This window comes from Heterodontus francisci, chromosome 18, assembly GCF_036365525.1.
Source record: "Heterodontus francisci isolate sHetFra1 chromosome 18, sHetFra1.hap1, whole genome shotgun sequence".
Lineage (NCBI taxonomy): Eukaryota > Metazoa > Chordata > Chondrichthyes > Heterodontiformes > Heterodontidae > Heterodontus > Heterodontus francisci.
The window spans coordinates 58,232,890-58,251,509 of record NC_090388.1 but is presented as its reverse complement, the minus strand read 5'-3'; the positions used below and the strand labels follow the sequence as shown (position 1 = coordinate 58,251,509).

General features: G+C 45.6%; 1 protein-coding gene across 4 annotated transcripts in view; it reads right to left on the bottom strand.

Moving 5' to 3' along the window:
* atxn10 (ataxin 10) overlaps positions 1-18,620 on the bottom strand; it is a 350,575-nt gene that overhangs the window by 192,677 nt on the left and 139,278 nt on the right. Inside the window, exon 10 of one of the 4 annotated variants that reach the window (XM_068051269.1) lies at positions 8,640-9,028. The exons of the other annotated variants lie outside the window; for them this stretch is intronic. Within the exon in view, the coding sequence (XP_067907370.1) occupies positions 8,942-9,028 (87 nt within the window). The 3' untranslated portion in view covers positions 8,640-8,941. Of the gene's footprint in view, positions 1-8,639; positions 9,029-18,620 lie in introns of those variants that run through there. 4 annotated transcript variants of the gene reach the window in all.

Sequence of the window (18,620 nt, the reverse complement as noted above, 5' to 3'; positions counted from 1 at the left end):
ACTAGAAGCACCCCGCCAGAGTTGCTAACAGCATTTACAGGAACCTGCAGAGACAAAGAAAGACCTCTAGGGGTCAGAATAACCATGACGGTGATGCCTCACCTAGTCAAAGTGCCACAGGGGAATGCCGTAGAGTCTGCACAAATACCTGCAGGCAGGAGTGTCCTCTGGGACAAAGGGGAGATTAGTAAATAATCCTCCCCCACAGTCAGAACCAAAGAGAAACCACCCATCCCCCTCTTCAGACCTCAACAGGAACAAAAACCCTTGGTAGCCATGGAAATGGGCAAACGGAAGAGAAACTTCCCAAAAAAAAACCACGTGTTTACTGAGTTGCCAAAAAGGGGGCAATTAAAGCAGCACTGGCACCGAGAAGACAGGCTATAATAAGTTTTAGGATTTCTGAATGAATGGGAATGAATGAGAGAAATGCATGTTTTTTTCTGTATCTTACATTTTTCTCTCGACCATTTTAATGAAATGCGCTTTTCTCAAATCACATTTCATTTCCCTGGGTGTGGAGGTGTCATGCAGGCCCCCACCTGCCAAGCATGAGGCATATTCATTTCGCCATATGCACATTAAATTTCAAACTGTTGTTGAAGTGAAGAAAGGACTTGCTTAAAAAATTTTCCAGATCTTGGCTGGAAAGATATTTGCATATTAACAGACAGTGTTTGGAAGGGACAAAGAACCATTCCCTGATCCATTCAACCCACAATGGACTTTTGATCACCAAACATTGAAGGTGGGGGGAGCTCGCATTCCAGGTTGACTGCTAAGATGGCCGAATGCACAAGCAGACATGGTCAAACCAGTTAGTCACATGACAAACCTGCTGGGTAACCCAGTTTTCTGAATTTGTACACAGAGTTTGGGCAGAAAGCAGAATGGTTCCAGACTGAGAAGATCTCTCCTGGCTGGCTCGCCACAGCCGCTCCTGTCTGCTTGCTCCCATCTCTTTCTCATGGAACTCCAAATCCACTGAAAACACATGAACCCCAAGAGAGAAAAGTCTCCTACAGCGAACAAGGTTTAAGAAGAATACTGGGCCCCAACAAAAAGCGAGATCTACCTACAATAAAGGACACCACAATGAGCTCAAAGAACCATAACACAACAAACGTCCTCAGATATTGCCTCAAACATTTCCACTTTATTTCTTCTGTTTTCTTTCTGTCTCTATCTGCATGTGTGTATCATGTATGCATGCTAGCCTAGGCGCGTCATGAATCCATAGGCATTAACTGAATTAAAGTTTAATAAAATTTCACTTTTCTTCTTTAAACCCGAGAAAACCTGTTGTGCTGGTTTCTTTGCGTTATAATTGGAAAGCGGTTAAAAAGGGATTCACCAAAGGGGAGCTGAAAACACAGTGTATTTTAAATTAAACCATGTTACAGTAAGACCAGGTGAAGGCTAAGAGGGACCCCTGGACACCTTTCTCAGCTGATCATAAGAGGAGGAAGAGAGATGTGGAGCAGTGATGAGGGGGATCCATGATGGGTTGTTAGTCCTCTCCAGAAGCATGCACATTTGGGGGGGTGTTTCAGTGTACCCGACGCTGAATTCTCAATTTTTTTACATTCTAGCAGATGTTACGATCCCTGTGGAGGTCACCAATAAACCAAACGAATCAAATCCACCGACTGACCTCAACTTAGGAAACCAAAAACCAAACTGACAAATTTCACTTTAATAAAGTTTACTTTAACATTCAAACCAAAACCATGATAAATTAAACATGAACTAACAATTAAACTATGATCAACGTATGTATATCTTAAAGATTACATATAAATTAGCAGATGCAAAGGTAGTCCTTACTAATGTTCTGAACAGTCTTATCAGCAAGGTAGCATCGAACAGTCTCTCAGTACAACAAAATCAGGATCTTCCTCAGGTAGTTTTTCCAAGTCTGTCCTCCAGGATTCAGATACGGAAGTAATGAGGTCCTGTCAGTAGCGAGTGATACAATCTTCTCTTTAATGGTTTGGTCTTGTCACCTCTTGAACAACCTCAGCCCTGCCCACCACCATCCTGATGGCATGGTTCCACCGATAACCTTTTAATCACTGAAGACAGCTGCCTTAAGTCATTCACCAATGGGCAGCCCTCAGTCCAGGCTCCTTTGCCTGCAAACTGCTTCAACCAGCTGTTTGGTAGTGATACTATTCCAAGCAGCCTCTGTAGAATCCCAAAAACTTGCAGCTCTTAGCCTGTCTCTTTAAACAATTTAGCTGATTTTCCATCCACTGCAGAGTCCTGCACAACTCCCCAAAATTATTCTTTTTGCAAAACTAACACAGCCTTTCAGCTGTCTTCCCCCTTTTCCAAACACCTTCTGGTCAAACTGAAACCTAAGCTCCCAGTCACATGTCCTTGGTTTAAAAAAAACAATTGTTTGTTTTCTCTCGATCTCAGGACGTTTGTTTGTCTAACCTGGGTTTGACTCCCCAAAACTCTGGAAGCCTGCAGTTTCAATTTCATATCAAGGACTGTCTCAAAAAAACAAACACATACTGTATAGAATCCAGTCCACATACCAAGACTCCATCACAAAGATGCGTACGTTTTGCACCCACGAAAAAATTGCGCAAGTGGATGAAAATTTCTGCAATCCCAGATCCTCCATGTCTTTTGCAGTATGGCTCTGGATTTACTTATTAAAAACAAGGTTGCTGCATAAGCAAGGCTTACCTTGTGCTTGTTATTTTGACTTGAATTACTGAACTTTGAATATTAGTGCCAGTGCATTTTTTTAAAATTTTGTTGCTTGTTTCCTTCAATTCATTAGTTTTCTGGTTCAGATCTTCTCTGCAGAACCCCTGATGCCACCTATTCAACCAGGCAGCTGCAAGTAATGAACACTGGCATTCCTTTAGTTAGATTATATTACTTATTGGCCTATCAGAAGAGACCTGCCTTTGTCATCTACACTCAGCAAAGAGGCAGTCAATCAGTTTGTGCTGTGTACTAGAGCATGGCCTGTCGATAACATCCAGGGATAGCCCTATTTGTTCAGGTTAAAACTGCAGCATATTGAGCTTTTATACAACTGGCTCTTTTCAAACCACTGCTTGCATTATTTAAGTCAGTCATCCACATACTGCTTCACTAAGCAGGTCACAGCAGCCAAGAGAAATACATTTGTCACTTTTCTAATGGAAAGGAAGGAGCAACTGGAAAGGATCCAGCACTTCTACGAGATGGCACTTCCAAGAGTGCAAAGAATCACTAACGGCACCCATGGCCCCCTTGCCATGCTGGCTCTATTTGGAGGATTTTCCACTGCATCAAATTGCCACTTTGCTCAGGGCCATCTCTTCCAATAAAACCTTCTTTGTGAAGGGACTTCTGTGAGCTCCACCAGCCATTCTGTTCATAAAGTCAGCCTATAAGAAAGAACTGTGGCACACCTGATTCCACACCCCAATGTGTACACTGAAGCACCCTACTCCCGGTATAGTTTTCCTGTAAGATCACTGAAATAATACAAATGGGCAAAACCCATGGAATTTAGTGGATCTGGGCTGTCAGTAGCACAGATGTGCATCTGAGCATGGCCATCTTTTGCCTCAACCATGAAAATTAACCCTCAAGGTCCTGCCATCTGCAAAGTTAGTATGTCAAAGCAAAAAAAGTTACTTAGATAACTAAGTGGGCGGCACAGTGGCGCAGTGGTTAGCACCGCAGCCTCACAGCTCCAGTGACCCGGGTTCAATTCTGGGTACTGCCTGTGTGGAGTTTGCAAGTTCTCCCTGTGTTTGCGTGGGTTTCCTCCGGGTGCTCCGGTTTCCTCCCACATGCCAAAGATTTGCAGGTTGATAGGTAAATTGGCCATTAGCAATTGCCCCTAGTATAGGTACGTGGTAGGGAAATATAGGGACAGGTGGGGATGTGGTAGGAATAGGAATTAGTGTAGGATTAGTATAAATGGGTGGTTGATGGTCGGCACAGACTCGGTGGGCCGAAGGGCCTGTTTCAGTGCTGTAAATCTAAACTAAACTAAATGTTGAACTCATTCCCCTCAGGTTCCTCAAGTCCAATCAAGTTTACCCATGAAAATCCTTAGTAAGCCAGATAAGCTCGTTTTGACAGGTACAGTAGCCATTTCAAAGGAACATTTTCACTTCTTTCCCTCCTGAGTTATTTAATAAACCTACATGTGACAACATAAAATCTGCAACTCTGCCTGCTCTTCAAGCTGTGTTTCAAAAGCTTTTCCCTTCCACCCAGCAAAATTGGCAGACAATTTAAAAAAACAAAATTAAAAGAATTAGTCATCATTTCATAGATCATCAGCATCACAGACTAGAAGTGAAGATAAAAGCAGTAACCTGAAGTATTGCACACTAAGATTTAATGATCAACTGCATTTAGCATTTTGAAAACATCAAACAAAATCAGACTACTGAGGATGCAAGCAATAGTGGAACCCAGATCAGTAACAGAAGAATGATCTTACAATTACTCTTTTTTTAAAAAGGTTTCAACAATGTCTTAATATTGCAAATATTATATGAACACTGATAACGCAGAGAAGTCAAAGATTTATTGTCATCATTGTTCTCTTAAAAAAATGGATGAGAGTAATAAATTTCTTTCTTTTGGGCCTCCTTATCTCGAGAGACAATGGATACGCGCCTGGAGGTGGTCAGTGGTTTGTGAAGCAGCGCCTGGAGTGGCTATAAAGGCCAATTCTGGAGTGACAGGCTCTTCCACAGGTGCTGCAGAGAAATTTGTTTGTTGGGGCTGTTGCACAGTTGGCTCTCCCCTTGCGCCTCTGTCTTTTTTCCTGCCAACTACTAAGTCTCTTCGACTCGCCACAATTTAGCCCTGTCTTTATGGCTGCCCGCCAGCTCTGGCGAATGCTGGCAACTGACTCCCACGACTTGTGATCAATGTCACACGATTTCATGTCGCGTTTGCAGACGTCTTTATAACGGAGACATGGACGGCCGGTGGGTCTGATACCAGTGGCGAGCTCGCTGTACAATGTGTCTTTGGGGATCCTGCCATCTTCCATGCGGCTCACATGGCCAAGCCATCTCAAGCGCCGCTGACTCAGTAGTGTGTATAAGCTGGGGGTGTTGGCCGCTTCAAGGACTTCTGTGTTGGAGATATAGTCCTGCCACCTGATGCCAAGTATTCTCCGAAGGCAGCGAAGATGGAATGAATTGAGACGTCGCTCTTGGCTGGCATACGTTGTCCAGGCCTCGCTGCCGTAGAGCAAGGTACTGAGGACACAGGCCTGATACACTCGGACTTTTGTGTTCCGTGTCAGTGCGCCATTTTCCCACACTCTCTTGGCCAGTCTGGACATAGCAGTGGAAGCCTTACCCATGCGCTTGTTGATTTCTGCATCTAGAGACAGGTTACTGGTGATAGTTGAGCCTAGGTAGGTGAACTCTTGAACCACTTCCAGAGCGTGGTCGCCAATATTGATGGATGGAGCATTTCTGACATCCTGCCCCATGATGTTCGTTTTCTTGAGGCTGATGGTTAGGCCAAATTCATTGCAGGCAGACGCAAACCTGTCGATGAGACTCTGCAGGCATTCTTCAGTGTGAGATGTTAAAGCAGCATCGTCAGCAAAGAGGAGTTCTCTGATGAGGACTTTCCGTACTTTGGACTTTGCTCTTAGACGGGCAAGGTTGAACAACCTGCCCCCTGATCTTGTGTGGAGGAAAATTCCTTCTTCAGAGGATTTGAACGCATGTGAAAGCAGCAGGGAGAAGAAAATCCCAAAAAGTGTGGGTGCGAGAACACAGCCCTGTTTCACACCACTCAGGATAGGAAAGGGCTCTGATGAGGAGCCACCATGTTGAATTGTGCCTTTCATTTTGTCATGGAATGAGGTGATGATACTTAGTAGCTTTGGTGGACATCCGATCTTTTCTAGTAGTCTGAAGAGACCACGTCTGCTGACGAGGTCAAAGGCTTTGGTGAGATCAATGAAAGCAATGTAGAGGGGCATCTGTTGTTCACGGCATTTCTCCTGTATCTGACGAAGGGAGAACAGCATGTCAATAGTCGATCTCTCTGCACGAAAGCCACACTGTGCCTCAGGGTAGACGCGCTCGGCCAGCTTCTGGAGCCTGTTCAGAGCGACTCGAGCAAAGACTTTCCCCACTATGCTGAGCAGGGAGATTCCACGGTAGTTGTTGCAGTCACCGCGGTCACCTTTGTTTTTATAGAGGGTGATGATGTTGGCATCGCGCATGTCCTGGGGTACTGCTCCCTCGTCCCAGCACAGGCATAGCAGTTCATGTAGTGCTGAGAGTATAGCAGGCTTGGCACTCTTGATTATTTCAGGGGTAATGCTGTCCTTCCCAGGGGCTTTTCCGCTGGCTAGGGAATCAATGGCATCACTGAGTTCCGATTTGGTTGGCTGTATGTCCAGCTCATCCATGACTGGTAGAGGCTGGGCTGCATTGAGGGCAGTCTCAGTGACAGCATTCTCTCTGGAGTACAGTTCTAGGTAGTGCTCAACCCAGCGGTCCATCTGTTTGCGTTGGTCAGTGATTATGTCCCCCGATTTAGATTTGAGGGGGGTGATCTTCTTGATGGTTGGCCCAAGAGCTCTCTTCATGCCATCATACATTCCTCTGATGTTTCCGGTGTCTGAGGCCAGCTGAATATGACTGCATGGGTGTTGCCAGTAGTCGTTTGCACAACGCCTAGCTGTTCTTTGTGCAGTACTTCTGGCTGCTTTAAGTGCTGCGGATGTTAAATCGCTGGGGGCTTTCTTGTAGTTCAAAAGTGCAATGCGCTTAGCGGCTATGACAGGTTCCAGCTCTTCATTATGAGATTGAAACCAGTCTGCATTTCTCTTCGCACTTTTGCCGTAGGTGGTCAAAGCTGACTCATAGATGGCGTCTCTGATGTGGGCCCACTTGGTCTCAGCATCCCCTGTGGGAGTGTTTTGAAGGGCTGTTACAAGTGAATTTAGAAATTTTTGTAACAGCTGTGGGTGAGAAATTCTGCTCGTGTTGATGCGCGGATGGCCCTTCTGCTTGGAATGATGCAACTTCTTTGGTCTGAGTCTAACCTTGCTGCACACCAGGGAGTGGTCGGTGTCGCAATCCGCACTGTGGAAGCTGCGTGTGATTTGAACACTGTTTAAGGCGGCTCGCCTTGTGACAATGAGGTCTAGCTGGTGCCAACGACGTGATCTTGGGTGCCTCCATGAAACCTGGTGACAGGGTTTAGTGTGAAAGAACGAGTTGGTGATGCAGAGGTTATGATAGGTACACAACTCAAGCAGTCTCTGCCCGTTCTCATTCATCCTTCCAACGCCATAGCGCCCAAGGCAGGAGGGCCATGAGTCATGGTCGGCCCCAACCCTGGCATTAAAGTCCCCCAGCAGGAATAGGTGTTCGGTGTTGAGGATGCTGCTAATGATGTTATGGAGTTGTTCATAGAACTGGTCTTTAGCTTCAGGTGCGGAGCAGAGTGTTGGAGCATAGATGCTGAGTAGGTGTACTGGACCAGAGGTGGTGAGCAGTCGGATGGACAGTATGCGTTCCGAGCCATTTGAGGGAGGCTCTATCATGCTGAGCAAGGAGTTTCTGATGGCGAAGCCCACTCCATGCTGTCTTGGTTCTTCAGGATCCCTGCCCTGCCAGAAGAAGGTGTAGTCTTGCTCTGCTAGAGAGCCACTCGCGGGGAGGCGAGTCTCCTGAAGTGCTGCAATGTCCACATTGAATCTACTGAGCTCGTTGTTAATGATGGCGGTCTTCCGAGAATCGTTGATTTGTGTAAGGTCTTCCGACAGGCCAGGACACATAGTTCTGACGTTCCAGCTTGCAAAGCGAAGGGCTGGTACCTTCTTTCCTTTTTTCATGTTGTTTGGTGCGGTGTATCAGTCCACCTTTCGGGCAATGACCCTGAGCTCCAAGCACCCATTGAAGCAGGCAGACTGTGGCGGGACAGAACCTTATTGACCGGGGGCTGCCCGGTTTGAGGCGGGCGGTAGCTGTCCAGTGAGGTGCAATGACCTCTCCCACCGACAAAGGCAACCCGTGGCGCCCAGTTTCTACGCCAATTTATCTGGACTTATAACCCGTAACTGCTGCCTTCCGTGTTGTTTTAGTCGCTGTGAGGCAACTATGGAGTGACCTCTCCATGGCGCATGCCTGGGCAAATTTATGGAGGTTGAGAATTGCCCAGTCGTCAAAACCCCCCTCTCGGCCTTTCTGGTGGGGTCCAAAGGAGTGCAGGACACGACGTTTGGCACCAGTATGGCTGCAGGAACTGCCGGAAACATGCCAAAGGTGACACATGACCGCCTACGGGGTTCCGCTCCGGATTTTCTGTTAGGGTTTACTCCCTTAGCCTTGGTCTCTCCCGAGACGCCCACAAGGCAGTGGGGTTGTTGGGGCCCCTACACAGGTGTAGGATGGTGCCGGTGGGAGGAGGGGATGCAAGGGGGAGGGGTAGAGGGAGGGGGTGGGGGGGGGGGGGTGCAGGGGAAGGGGGTGCGGGGTGAAGATGGTGCGAGGGGGGGGCGGGCTGGGACGGGGTTGTGAGGGGGTGAGCTGAGAGGGTGGAGCAGGGAAGGGGACGGGGGTGGGGGGGGGGGGTGGAAGGGGGGGTAAAAGGGGGGGGAGGGGGGGTGGAATCTGGTGCAGGTAATAAGCCATTTCCTCAGTGCCCACCATCGACGTCCGGAAAGCTCATCCACGTCCTTCGGGAGGTGAAGCATCATTTGGCAGACTTAGAGGTGATTACATTTGCTAAGGGTTTTTTTTTGCAGTGGTTTAAATAAAAGCATGCAGCATTGCCGACAGTGCGCTGCAGATGCTCTCCGAGCCATCTCCCGCGGGCGCTTTGAAGTTGCGGCCGGGGGGGCCGTTCGTGGATGTTTTGGGTGTTCGGGGCACCTTTTCACAGGACTTCTCTCGGGTCCCGCAGCTCCTTCTTCACCTCAATGGACTTACCGCATGCCGTGGCTGCAGACACTCTGGACTGTGAAGACAGCAGGATCGGAGATTGAAGTATCGGCAGCCAGAGCTGGCACCAACTGAAATTGACGAAGATTCAACTTAAAAAGCAGATCCTCTGACATTAGCAGTGAACATGCAATTCCTCAGCAACAAATACATATGACTTGTTCCAACTGATTCTAAAATAGTTCCATAAAACCCCTTTGCCAATCTAAATTTACATATGTGATTTACTTTATTGTTTAAGACAAAAGCATGAATTTACATCACAAAGTAGAACATCTTCCTAGGTGACACTAAACAAAGCTCCATCTACCCATTCAAGATAAAAAACCTCTCAAAATAAAGTCAAGTGGCCTGAGATTGTCAAACACTGGTTCTTTCAATCGCCGAGCACTGCTGACCTTAACTTCTGAGCCATACACATTCGTGAAGTAAAAATGTTCAATGTTCAGAGTGGACATCTATTTGGGCTGCCTCAAAATAATGTGAACATAGGAACATCGGAGCAGGAGTAGGCCATTCAGCCCATCGAACCTGATCCGCCAATCAATTAAATATTAATGATCATGTACCTCAACGCCACTTTCCTGCACTATCCCGATATCCCTTGACGTCATTAATATTCAGATATCTATTGATTTCTGTCTTGAATTTGCTCAATAATTGAGCTTCCACAGTCCTCTGAGGTAGAGAACTCCAAAGATTCACCACCCACTGAGTGAAAAAATTCCTCCTCATCTCAGTTTTAAATGGCCTATCCCTTATTCTGAGACTATGTCCCCTGGTTCTAGACTCACTAGCCAGGGGAAACATCCTATCTCCAACCACCCTGTCAAGCCCTGTAAAGATTTTGTAAGTTTCAATGAGATCACCTCTCATTCTTCGTAACGCTAGAGAATACAGGCCCAGTTTCCTCAATCTCTCCTCATAAAACAATCCCACATTCCAGGGATTAGTCAGGTGAACCACCGTTGCACTTCCTCTATGGCAAGTATATCCTTCCTTAGATGAGGAGACCAAAACTGTACACAATACTGTAGGTGCGGTCTCACCAAGGCTCTATACAATTGCAGCAAGACGTCTTTACTCCTGTACTCAAAGCCCCTTGTGATGAAGGTCAACATACCATTTGCCTTCCTAATTGCTTGCTGCACCTGCAAGCTAGTTTTTAATGACTCATGAACAAGGACACCCAAGTCCCTTTGGACATCAACACTTCCCAACCTCTCACCATTTAAGAAATACTCTGTCTTTCTGTTTTTATCTACCAAAGTGGATAACTTCACATTTATTCACACTATATTCCATCTGCCCATTGACTTAGCCTGTCCAAGTCTGCCTGAAGCCTCCTTGCATTCTCCTCACAACTTACATTCCCACCTAGTTTTGGGTCATCAGAAAATTTGGGAATACTACATTTGGTCCCCACGCAAAATTTATTTATAAAAATTGTGAACAGGTGTAGTCCAAGCACTGATCCTTGTGGTACCCCACTAGCAACAGCCCGCCATCCTGAGAATGATCCGTTTATTCCTACTCTCTATTTTCTTTCTGTTAACCAGTTCTCAATCGATACCAGTACATTACCTCAATCCCATGTGCTCTAATTTTGTTTGCTAACCTCCTGTGCGGGACCTTATCAAAAGCCTTCTGAAGATCCAAATACGTCACATCCACTGGTTCTCCTTTATCTATGCTACAAGTAACATCCTCAAAAAACTCCAACAGGTTTGTTAAACATGATTTCCCTTTCATAAATCCATGTTGATTCTGCTCAATTATATTATTTTTTAAATGTCTAGTTATCACATCCTTTATAATAGATTCTAATATTTTCCCTACTACTGACAGGTCTGTAGTTCCCCATTTTCTCTCTCCTTCCTTTCTTAAATAGTGGGGTTACATTTGCTACTAAGATTTGCAATTCTGGAATCAAGGCATATTAATTTTCAACAATTTATTTAAAAAGTGTGAACAATAATGGGTATGATGAGTGACTAAGCAAAGAAGCCACTACGTTTAGCAGATTTTATGCTGACACTTATTAGGTCAGATTCTGAGAGACACATGTCCATGAAAACAGGGCCCACAGTCCTGCCTTCAGGATAGGGGGCGATGGTTTTAGCAGTGAAAATGCCAAAAGCTGAATCATGAATGCAGGTCTCCCAGAATTCAATCATAAACAATTGTATAAAATCAGTTTTATGCATGAAATGTGTTTTTTCAAGTCTTTACCAAGTATAGTACAGTATATTCAAGTTTTCTTACTGCACTGACGGAGAAATTCAATAGCATAACTGGTGGAACATGGCCATGGGAACCATCAGTGATACCCTGCACTCTTGGGAACCCACTTTTAGTGAAAATACCCTCTTGATTCGAATTGGGGTATAGCAACCAAAAATGTGCTTTGAATTTGACAAACCAGTTTCAGGATAGGATGGGTGGGAGTGTTGGGGTGGTTGGTGAGGGGGCAGGGTGGAAAGCGTCATTGCTCACTAATTTTAAAGACTGAAAACCAGTCAGCAGAGGTTCAGTTTCGAACATCCTCAATCGCATTCCACTTAGTTTAAGACTGGCAAAAGATAGCCACTCTAAACCATGCATGCCAAGTCCTGTCCCCAGTTATGCTCTTTACATATGCGCATAGATATTTTAACTACTTGTTATTGTTATTAGATCAAGAGGCATCAGTGTGGCGGGGGACATGGGAAATGGAAATCAGATTCCAATTCAAATTGCAAGTCTGTTGAAATTTGCACCATAGAAACACCTTGTCCTGAAATGAAAGTGAAGATGTTGTGTTTTGTAACAACGCAGATCCGTTTTGCTGTTTAACTTGAAGTTTAATTGTACAGTGGACGGAATGTTACAGTATCAGCTACCTACATTTTATACTTTTATTTTCCACTGCAAAGACATATTGAATGTATTTATGGAATGATTCAAAAGTTTGCAGATGACGTAAAAACGGGCACAGAATTGCAAGTTTAGACCAAGTTAGCAGCTTGCAGGCTTATTTAGGTATGTTAGGGGATTGGACCAGTATGTGACAATTGTTCTTCAACATTGTCAAATGCAGTACTATGCACTGGGTTTGGGAAACTTAAGACATGTTTAAATCATGCATGGATACCACTAAATGAAAAAGGGGGACCTGGAATCAAGCTGAGAAATTTATAATTGCATGGACAGCCTGACAAAACCTAAGGAAGGCAAATAGAGTTTTAGGTTGAATTGCTAGGACATTTTTTTTTATTTGTTCGGGGGATGTGGGCATCGCTGGCTAGGCCAGCATTTATTGCCCGTGAGAAGGTGGTGGTGAGCTGCCTTCTTGAACCGCTGCACTTCTTGGGGTGTAGGTGCACCCACACTGCTGTTAGGAAGAGAGTTCCAGGATTTTGACCCAGCAACTGTGAAGTTCCAAGTCAGGATAGTGTGGGACTTGGAGGGGAACTTGCAGGTGGTCGTGTTCCCATGCATCTGCTGTCTTTGTCCTGCTAGATGGTAGAGGTCGCAGGTCTGGAAGGTGCTTTTGAAGGAGCTTTGGTGAGTTGCTGCAGTGCATCTTGTATATGGTACACACTGCTGCCACTGTGTGTTGGTGGTGGATGGGGTGCCAATCAAGTGAGCTGCTTTGTCCTGGATGGTGTCGAGCTTCTTGAGTAGTGTTGGAGCTGCACCCAATACAGTATAAAGCTAAGAACAATCTCAGTTCAGTTGTACAAGGTAAAGCCACATTGGGAGCATTGTGTCCTGTTTTGATCCATGTGCATGGAATGGGATATCAATGCCATTGAAAATGTGCAGCTCAGGCCAACTAAAATTATATAGCCTTAATTGTAAATTACAGTCTTACGGCTCTTAGTTAACAAGAACAGCAGCAGCAATGGAGGCAGGTTAGGCTAGGCCACCTCCAGGCACTTATCCATTGTCTCTCGAGATAAGGAGGCCAAAGAAGAAGAAAGAAGAAGTCGTCTTACGGCTCTTAGTTAATAAGAACAGCAGCAGCAATGGAGGGAGGTTAGGCTGGTCAAGCAACAGAGGAGGTGCAAAGCAAAACCATAGAAAAATTACGCCACAGAAGGAGGCCATTCAGCCCTTCATGTCCAAGCCGGCAGAAAAAACTAGCCTGCCCAATCTATCCCACCTTCCAACACCTGGTCCATAGCCTTGCCGGTTACAGCACTTTAGGTGCATGTCCAGGTACCTTTTAAAAGAATTGAGGGTATCTGCCTCCACCACCGATCCAGGCAGTGAATTCCAGACACCCACCACCCTCTGGATGAAAAAGTTTTTCCTCATGTCCCCTCTAATCCTTCTACCAATCACCTTAAATCTGTGCACCCTGGTAATTGACCTCTCCGCTAAGGGAAACAGGTCCTTCCTGTCTACTCTCTCTAGGCCCCTCATAACTTTATACACCTCTATGAAGTCACCCCTCAGCATCCTCTATTCTAAGGAAAACAACCCTAGCCTATCCAATCTTTCCTCATAGCTGCAACTTTTGAGCCCTGGCAACATTCTTGTAAATCGCCTCTGTACTCTCTCCAGAGCAATTATGTCCTTTCTGTAATGTGGTGACCAGCACTGTATGCAATACTCCAACTTTGGCCCAACCAGCATTTTATATAGTTCCAGCATTGCATCCCTGCTTTTGAATTCTATACCTCAGCCAACTAAAGAAAGCATTCCATATGCCTTCTTCACCACGCTATCTACCTGTCCTGCCACCTTCAGGGACCTGTGGACATGCACTCCAAGGTCTCTCACTTCTTCTACCCCTCTCAATATCCTCCTGTTTATTGTGTATTCCCTCACTTTATTTGCCCTCCCCAAATGCATTACGTCACACTTATCTGGATTGAATTTCATTTGCCACTTTTTCGCCCATGCAGCCAAGCCATTGATATAATTCTGGAGTCTATAGCTATCCTCTTCACTATCAACTACATGGCTAATTTTTGTGTCATCAGCAAATTTCCCAATCATGCCTCCCACATTTAAGTCCCAATCATTGATATATACCACAAACAGCAAGGGACCCAACACTGAGTCCTGTGGAACGCCACTGGAAACAGCTGTTTCCTGGCCCTGAGCCAATTCTGGATCCAAACTGCCACATTCCCCTGCATCCTATGGGCTTTCATTTCACTGACTAGTCTGCCATGTGGGACCTTGTCAAATGCCTTACTAAAGACTCCACTCCAGATTATTCAGCCCAAGACACTCCTACTCGCAGTGAACCCAGGAGCAGTACTTGCAGAGGCTGCACTTCACAAAGAAAGCCAACAGTTGAGTAATGTCGCAAGCTGAAACCTGACATAAAGCCCAACTCGGCCAACTACACCACACTACCTGTGGCTTTGAAGGTCACAATGCCAGAATCTTCCGGACTCTCAAAATTCTCAGGCGTTAAGACCATTTCCGGGTCCCGACCCTGCTCGTGTCAGAGGTGTACCCTGCGTCACGACCTTACGGAAGGCGATCAATTAGACCTGGCGGGCAGGAGACTGGGATGGAAGTGCGATTAAGTGCGCTGCATTTAAAGGGATGTCAGCAGACTGTATAGTGTACCCCCCACCTCCAGTAATGATCGACTCCCTCAAAATGATCATTGTTGCTTCACACATCTGTTCCATTGGCTCTCCCTCACTACTCTTGGAAAAGCAACCTATTCATGGACAATCATTTGTTTTGAACCCTTTTCAGTCTGTCTTAGACTTCCGGCTGATTTATGCTGAAGTTATTCTACTTGGTGTATCGCTAATGAGGGAGAGCATGGTGCTCGATATTTTCTCCTAGTTTTCACTAGGAATCATTTAATATACTAGCTATCCTGGACTCAGCCACAGGTTCTACTTTGTTTACATCTCTGCCCCTGCCTTCTTACTGTTGTTGCACTAAAATACTAACTTACTGTTATGTTTTATATCTCCAGTTATAGATTTGACAGATCCTCCTTTGACCCTTTGTTCTTCCCCTTGTATGTTCTGTATTCATCCCAGTAAACTCCTTCACCTTTCTCCCTACAGGATTTACGTAGGTTATTCTTGCTTCTTATTTGGTTCTGATTAATGATAATTCATTTAGCCCTGTCCAGAGCCTTGCCATTTTGCTCCTTTTTTGAGCTGAATGCCTGTCAGTTGCAGGCAACAATGGCTTCCTACTGTGATTTCACCTCCTCAAATCTAACGAGCTCCTGCCACTGTGTAGGACCTGTGCAATGTTCATAAAATTTCACTGAAGTGCCAAAATAGGCACCAATTGAAGCTTTAAATACCTTAATTGGTAACCACTGCTGACAGGTGGGTAGCCATTGCTGTTGGGATCCCAACTCCAGGCAAAGCTCATGGAGGCAGAAACACGTTGGGGAGCCGGCCCAACGCGCTTCTTTCTGATTATCCCCCACCTGCGCCTCCAAAGCCATCTCCACGTGGCTGGGATCATTACAGCCAATCACTTTGAACTTTTATGCTACAGGTCCATTCCAGGCTGCCCCTGGGAACATCAATAACATTGTGCATAATCAATTGACTAGATGCATAAAATAAGTCACAGTGGCACAGGCTCCAAAAAAAGACTTGCATTTACAGAGTGACTTTCATGACCTAGGAATGCCCCAAAGTACTTTACAGCCAATAGAGTATCTTCGAAGTGCAATCACTATTTTTAATCTTGGAAATACAGCTGTTAAGTTGTGTATAGCAAGCTCCCACAAATGGCAACGTCATTATGACCAGATGATCTATTTTTGCAATGTTGATTGACGGAAATATGTGGGCCAGGACACCGGGGATAAATCCCCTGCTCTTGTTCGAAATAGCATTTTTACGCCGACCACAGAGAGCAGATGGGGCCTCAATTTAATGCCTCATCCAAAAGCCGGCACCTTCTGACAATGCAGCAATCCCTCAGTACTGCAATGGAGTGCCAGCCTAGATTTTTGTTCTCAGATCTCTGGAGATAGGAAATTACTTCCCCATGGACGAATTTTGGCAGTATGACAGATTGTGAAGAGAGACAAGATTCCACTTACACAAGATTTATGAAGTCAGATTGCACCAAGTGCCAAACATAACCAATCTCATTGCCTGGGGGTGTCAGAGACTGGGGAATTTACTCCAGCAGTTTTCTAGCATCCACAGTATTTTGCTTTTGTATTCGCATTTAATTTACTGCCATTTCTCTTCCAGGAATTCCCACCTTGAGGACATTCTGCTCTTCTTTCTGATGGGAATTCCATTTGTCTCTTTTATCTTGCTTATCTTCATTGCTTTGTTTCCCTTCTTGTGTTTGATCAGGTATCTACTAAAACTCGTTTTCACAGCCACATTTCTCTCCTCACCAACGAACTCGGAATTATTTCACTTGGATTCCAACTGAAATTCCACTCATGATGTTTCGGAACCACCCTTGATTACAGATATCTCCAAGATATTCAGTGTTCCTTGAACTGCATGCTCGACTTCCCTCTTCAGCAACACTGACTCAGACTATCTCAAAGCAGTCCTGGTCTGCAATTCCATTTCATCCTTGTCTCATCTGACACTTTAGCAAAGATCTTATTTTCTTCCTTTCAGGTGTCAAGGATCACAAGCTTCAACAACTTTTGGATACCAATGCTACTCTAGATCCTTCTTCACCTTCACTTTCCTCTGACCCCATTTCCTTTTTCAATCTCAACTTTTGCTGTGTTTTCACTCTCCCCTCCTCTCACCTCCAATGATCAGTCCTCAGCAAAGGCCTCTGCTTCATCCCTTTACACCCCACCTCAATGAATTTCGAGCTTGCCATTATGCTGAGCTCTTTTTCCGTTGCTTTCACCTACCTGCCCACTTTGGCGAGGCGTCTTCCCTCGATACAGCTGACCTTTCTCCCAGCTTCAGAATTCTCGTTCCACCTGAATCCCTCCTTCTGGGCTTTTACCAAGTCTAGATCTTTTCAGTGGGCACTGCCAGACCGACATCGGTCATCTCAATTTCTCTGCTCCCCTCACTCACTCTAATCTACATGCCTCTGAACTTGAAATACTCTGTTCTATTAGGTGCAACTCGAACATCGTCATTAAACCTGCTGACAAAGGTGGTGCTGTTGTTGTTTGACAGATTTGTGGAGGCTGAACATCAGCACTCTGACATCTCCTCCTTTTCCCCCCTGAACCATGACCTCCCCGCTGCACATCAAGCTATTTTTTCCCCCAGGTCTGTCACTGAACTCATCATCTCTGGAGATCTTCCCTCTACAGCCTCTAACCTCAGTCTTCCAACCCCGCACAAACTGCCTCTAACTCCTTCTCACAATCCACCAACAGGACTGCACTGGTGAACCCATCGTTTCAACCTATTCTTGTCCCATGTCTGATTTCTTCCTACTTTGACTCCTATGCTCCCCTTGAGCAGTTTCTTCCCACCTAGCTCTGCAACTCTTCCAATGCCCTCCATCATCTTAACAGTTTCCAGTTTCCTGGCCTTAACCATCTCCCTTTCACCACAGATGTCCAATCCCTCTACACCTCCATCGAGCAGCAGGACTGTCTGAGGACCCTCCGCTTCTTCCATGAAAGGAGGCCCACCAATTCCCATCCACCGCCACCCCTCCTTCACCCAGCTGAACATGTTCTCACACTGAACAACTTCTCCTTTGACTCCACTCATTTCCTCCAAATAAAAGTTGTTGCCATGGAAACCTCTTCCTTTGATACACTGATGATCCCATCGTTTCCATTTTCTGCTCTTGGTGCGAACAGGGAAACGTCATTAATTTTGCTTCCAATTTCCACCTTCCTCGCACCTTCACATGGTCTACCTCTGACTCTTTCCATCCTTCATTCCATTCCTGGGGATAGACAACTGACCAATATCCACTATAAGCCCTGTGACTACCACAACTACCCTGACAACACTTCCTCCCAACCCTCTCCCTGTAAGGACTCTATTCCATTCTTAGTCTCTGTTGCATCTGTTCTGATGATGCCACCATCCATACCTCTGCTTCCAATATGTCTTTCTTTTTCCTCCTCTGAGGATTCACCTCTAGGGCCCTCAACTGTCTTCATTTCATTACCCGCATTTCTGCTCTCATCCCTACCCCTCCCTCCCAAAACCACAATAGGATTCTCCTTGTCCTCACCTTCCACCCCACCAATCTCCACATTTAACAGATCATACTCCACCATTTCAACCACCTCCAGCATGATGCCACCACCAAATACTTTCCCCCTCTCCTTCCTTTTCAGCATTTTGAACGGACCATTCCCTCTGTGCCACCCTAGTACACTCCACAATTACCCCTAACACACCATCCCCTTCCCACGGCATCTTCTCATGCAAGCACAGAAGATGCAGCACCTGCCCTTTTATCTCCACCATTCCCACGATCCAGGGCTCCAACCATTCCTATCAGATGAAACAGTGATTTGCTTGTACTTTCAATTTAGTGTACTGTATTTGCTATTCATGATGCAGTCTCATTTACATTGAGAAGGACAAACGCAGTGTTGGTGACCACTTTGCGGAACTCCTCCATTCAGCTCGCAAGTATTATCCTGAGCTTCCGGCCACCTCTCATTTTAATTCTCTGCCCCACTTCCACACTTACATCTCTCTGTCCTCAGACTCCTATACTATTCCAATGAAGTCCAACGTAAGCTAGAGGAACAGCACC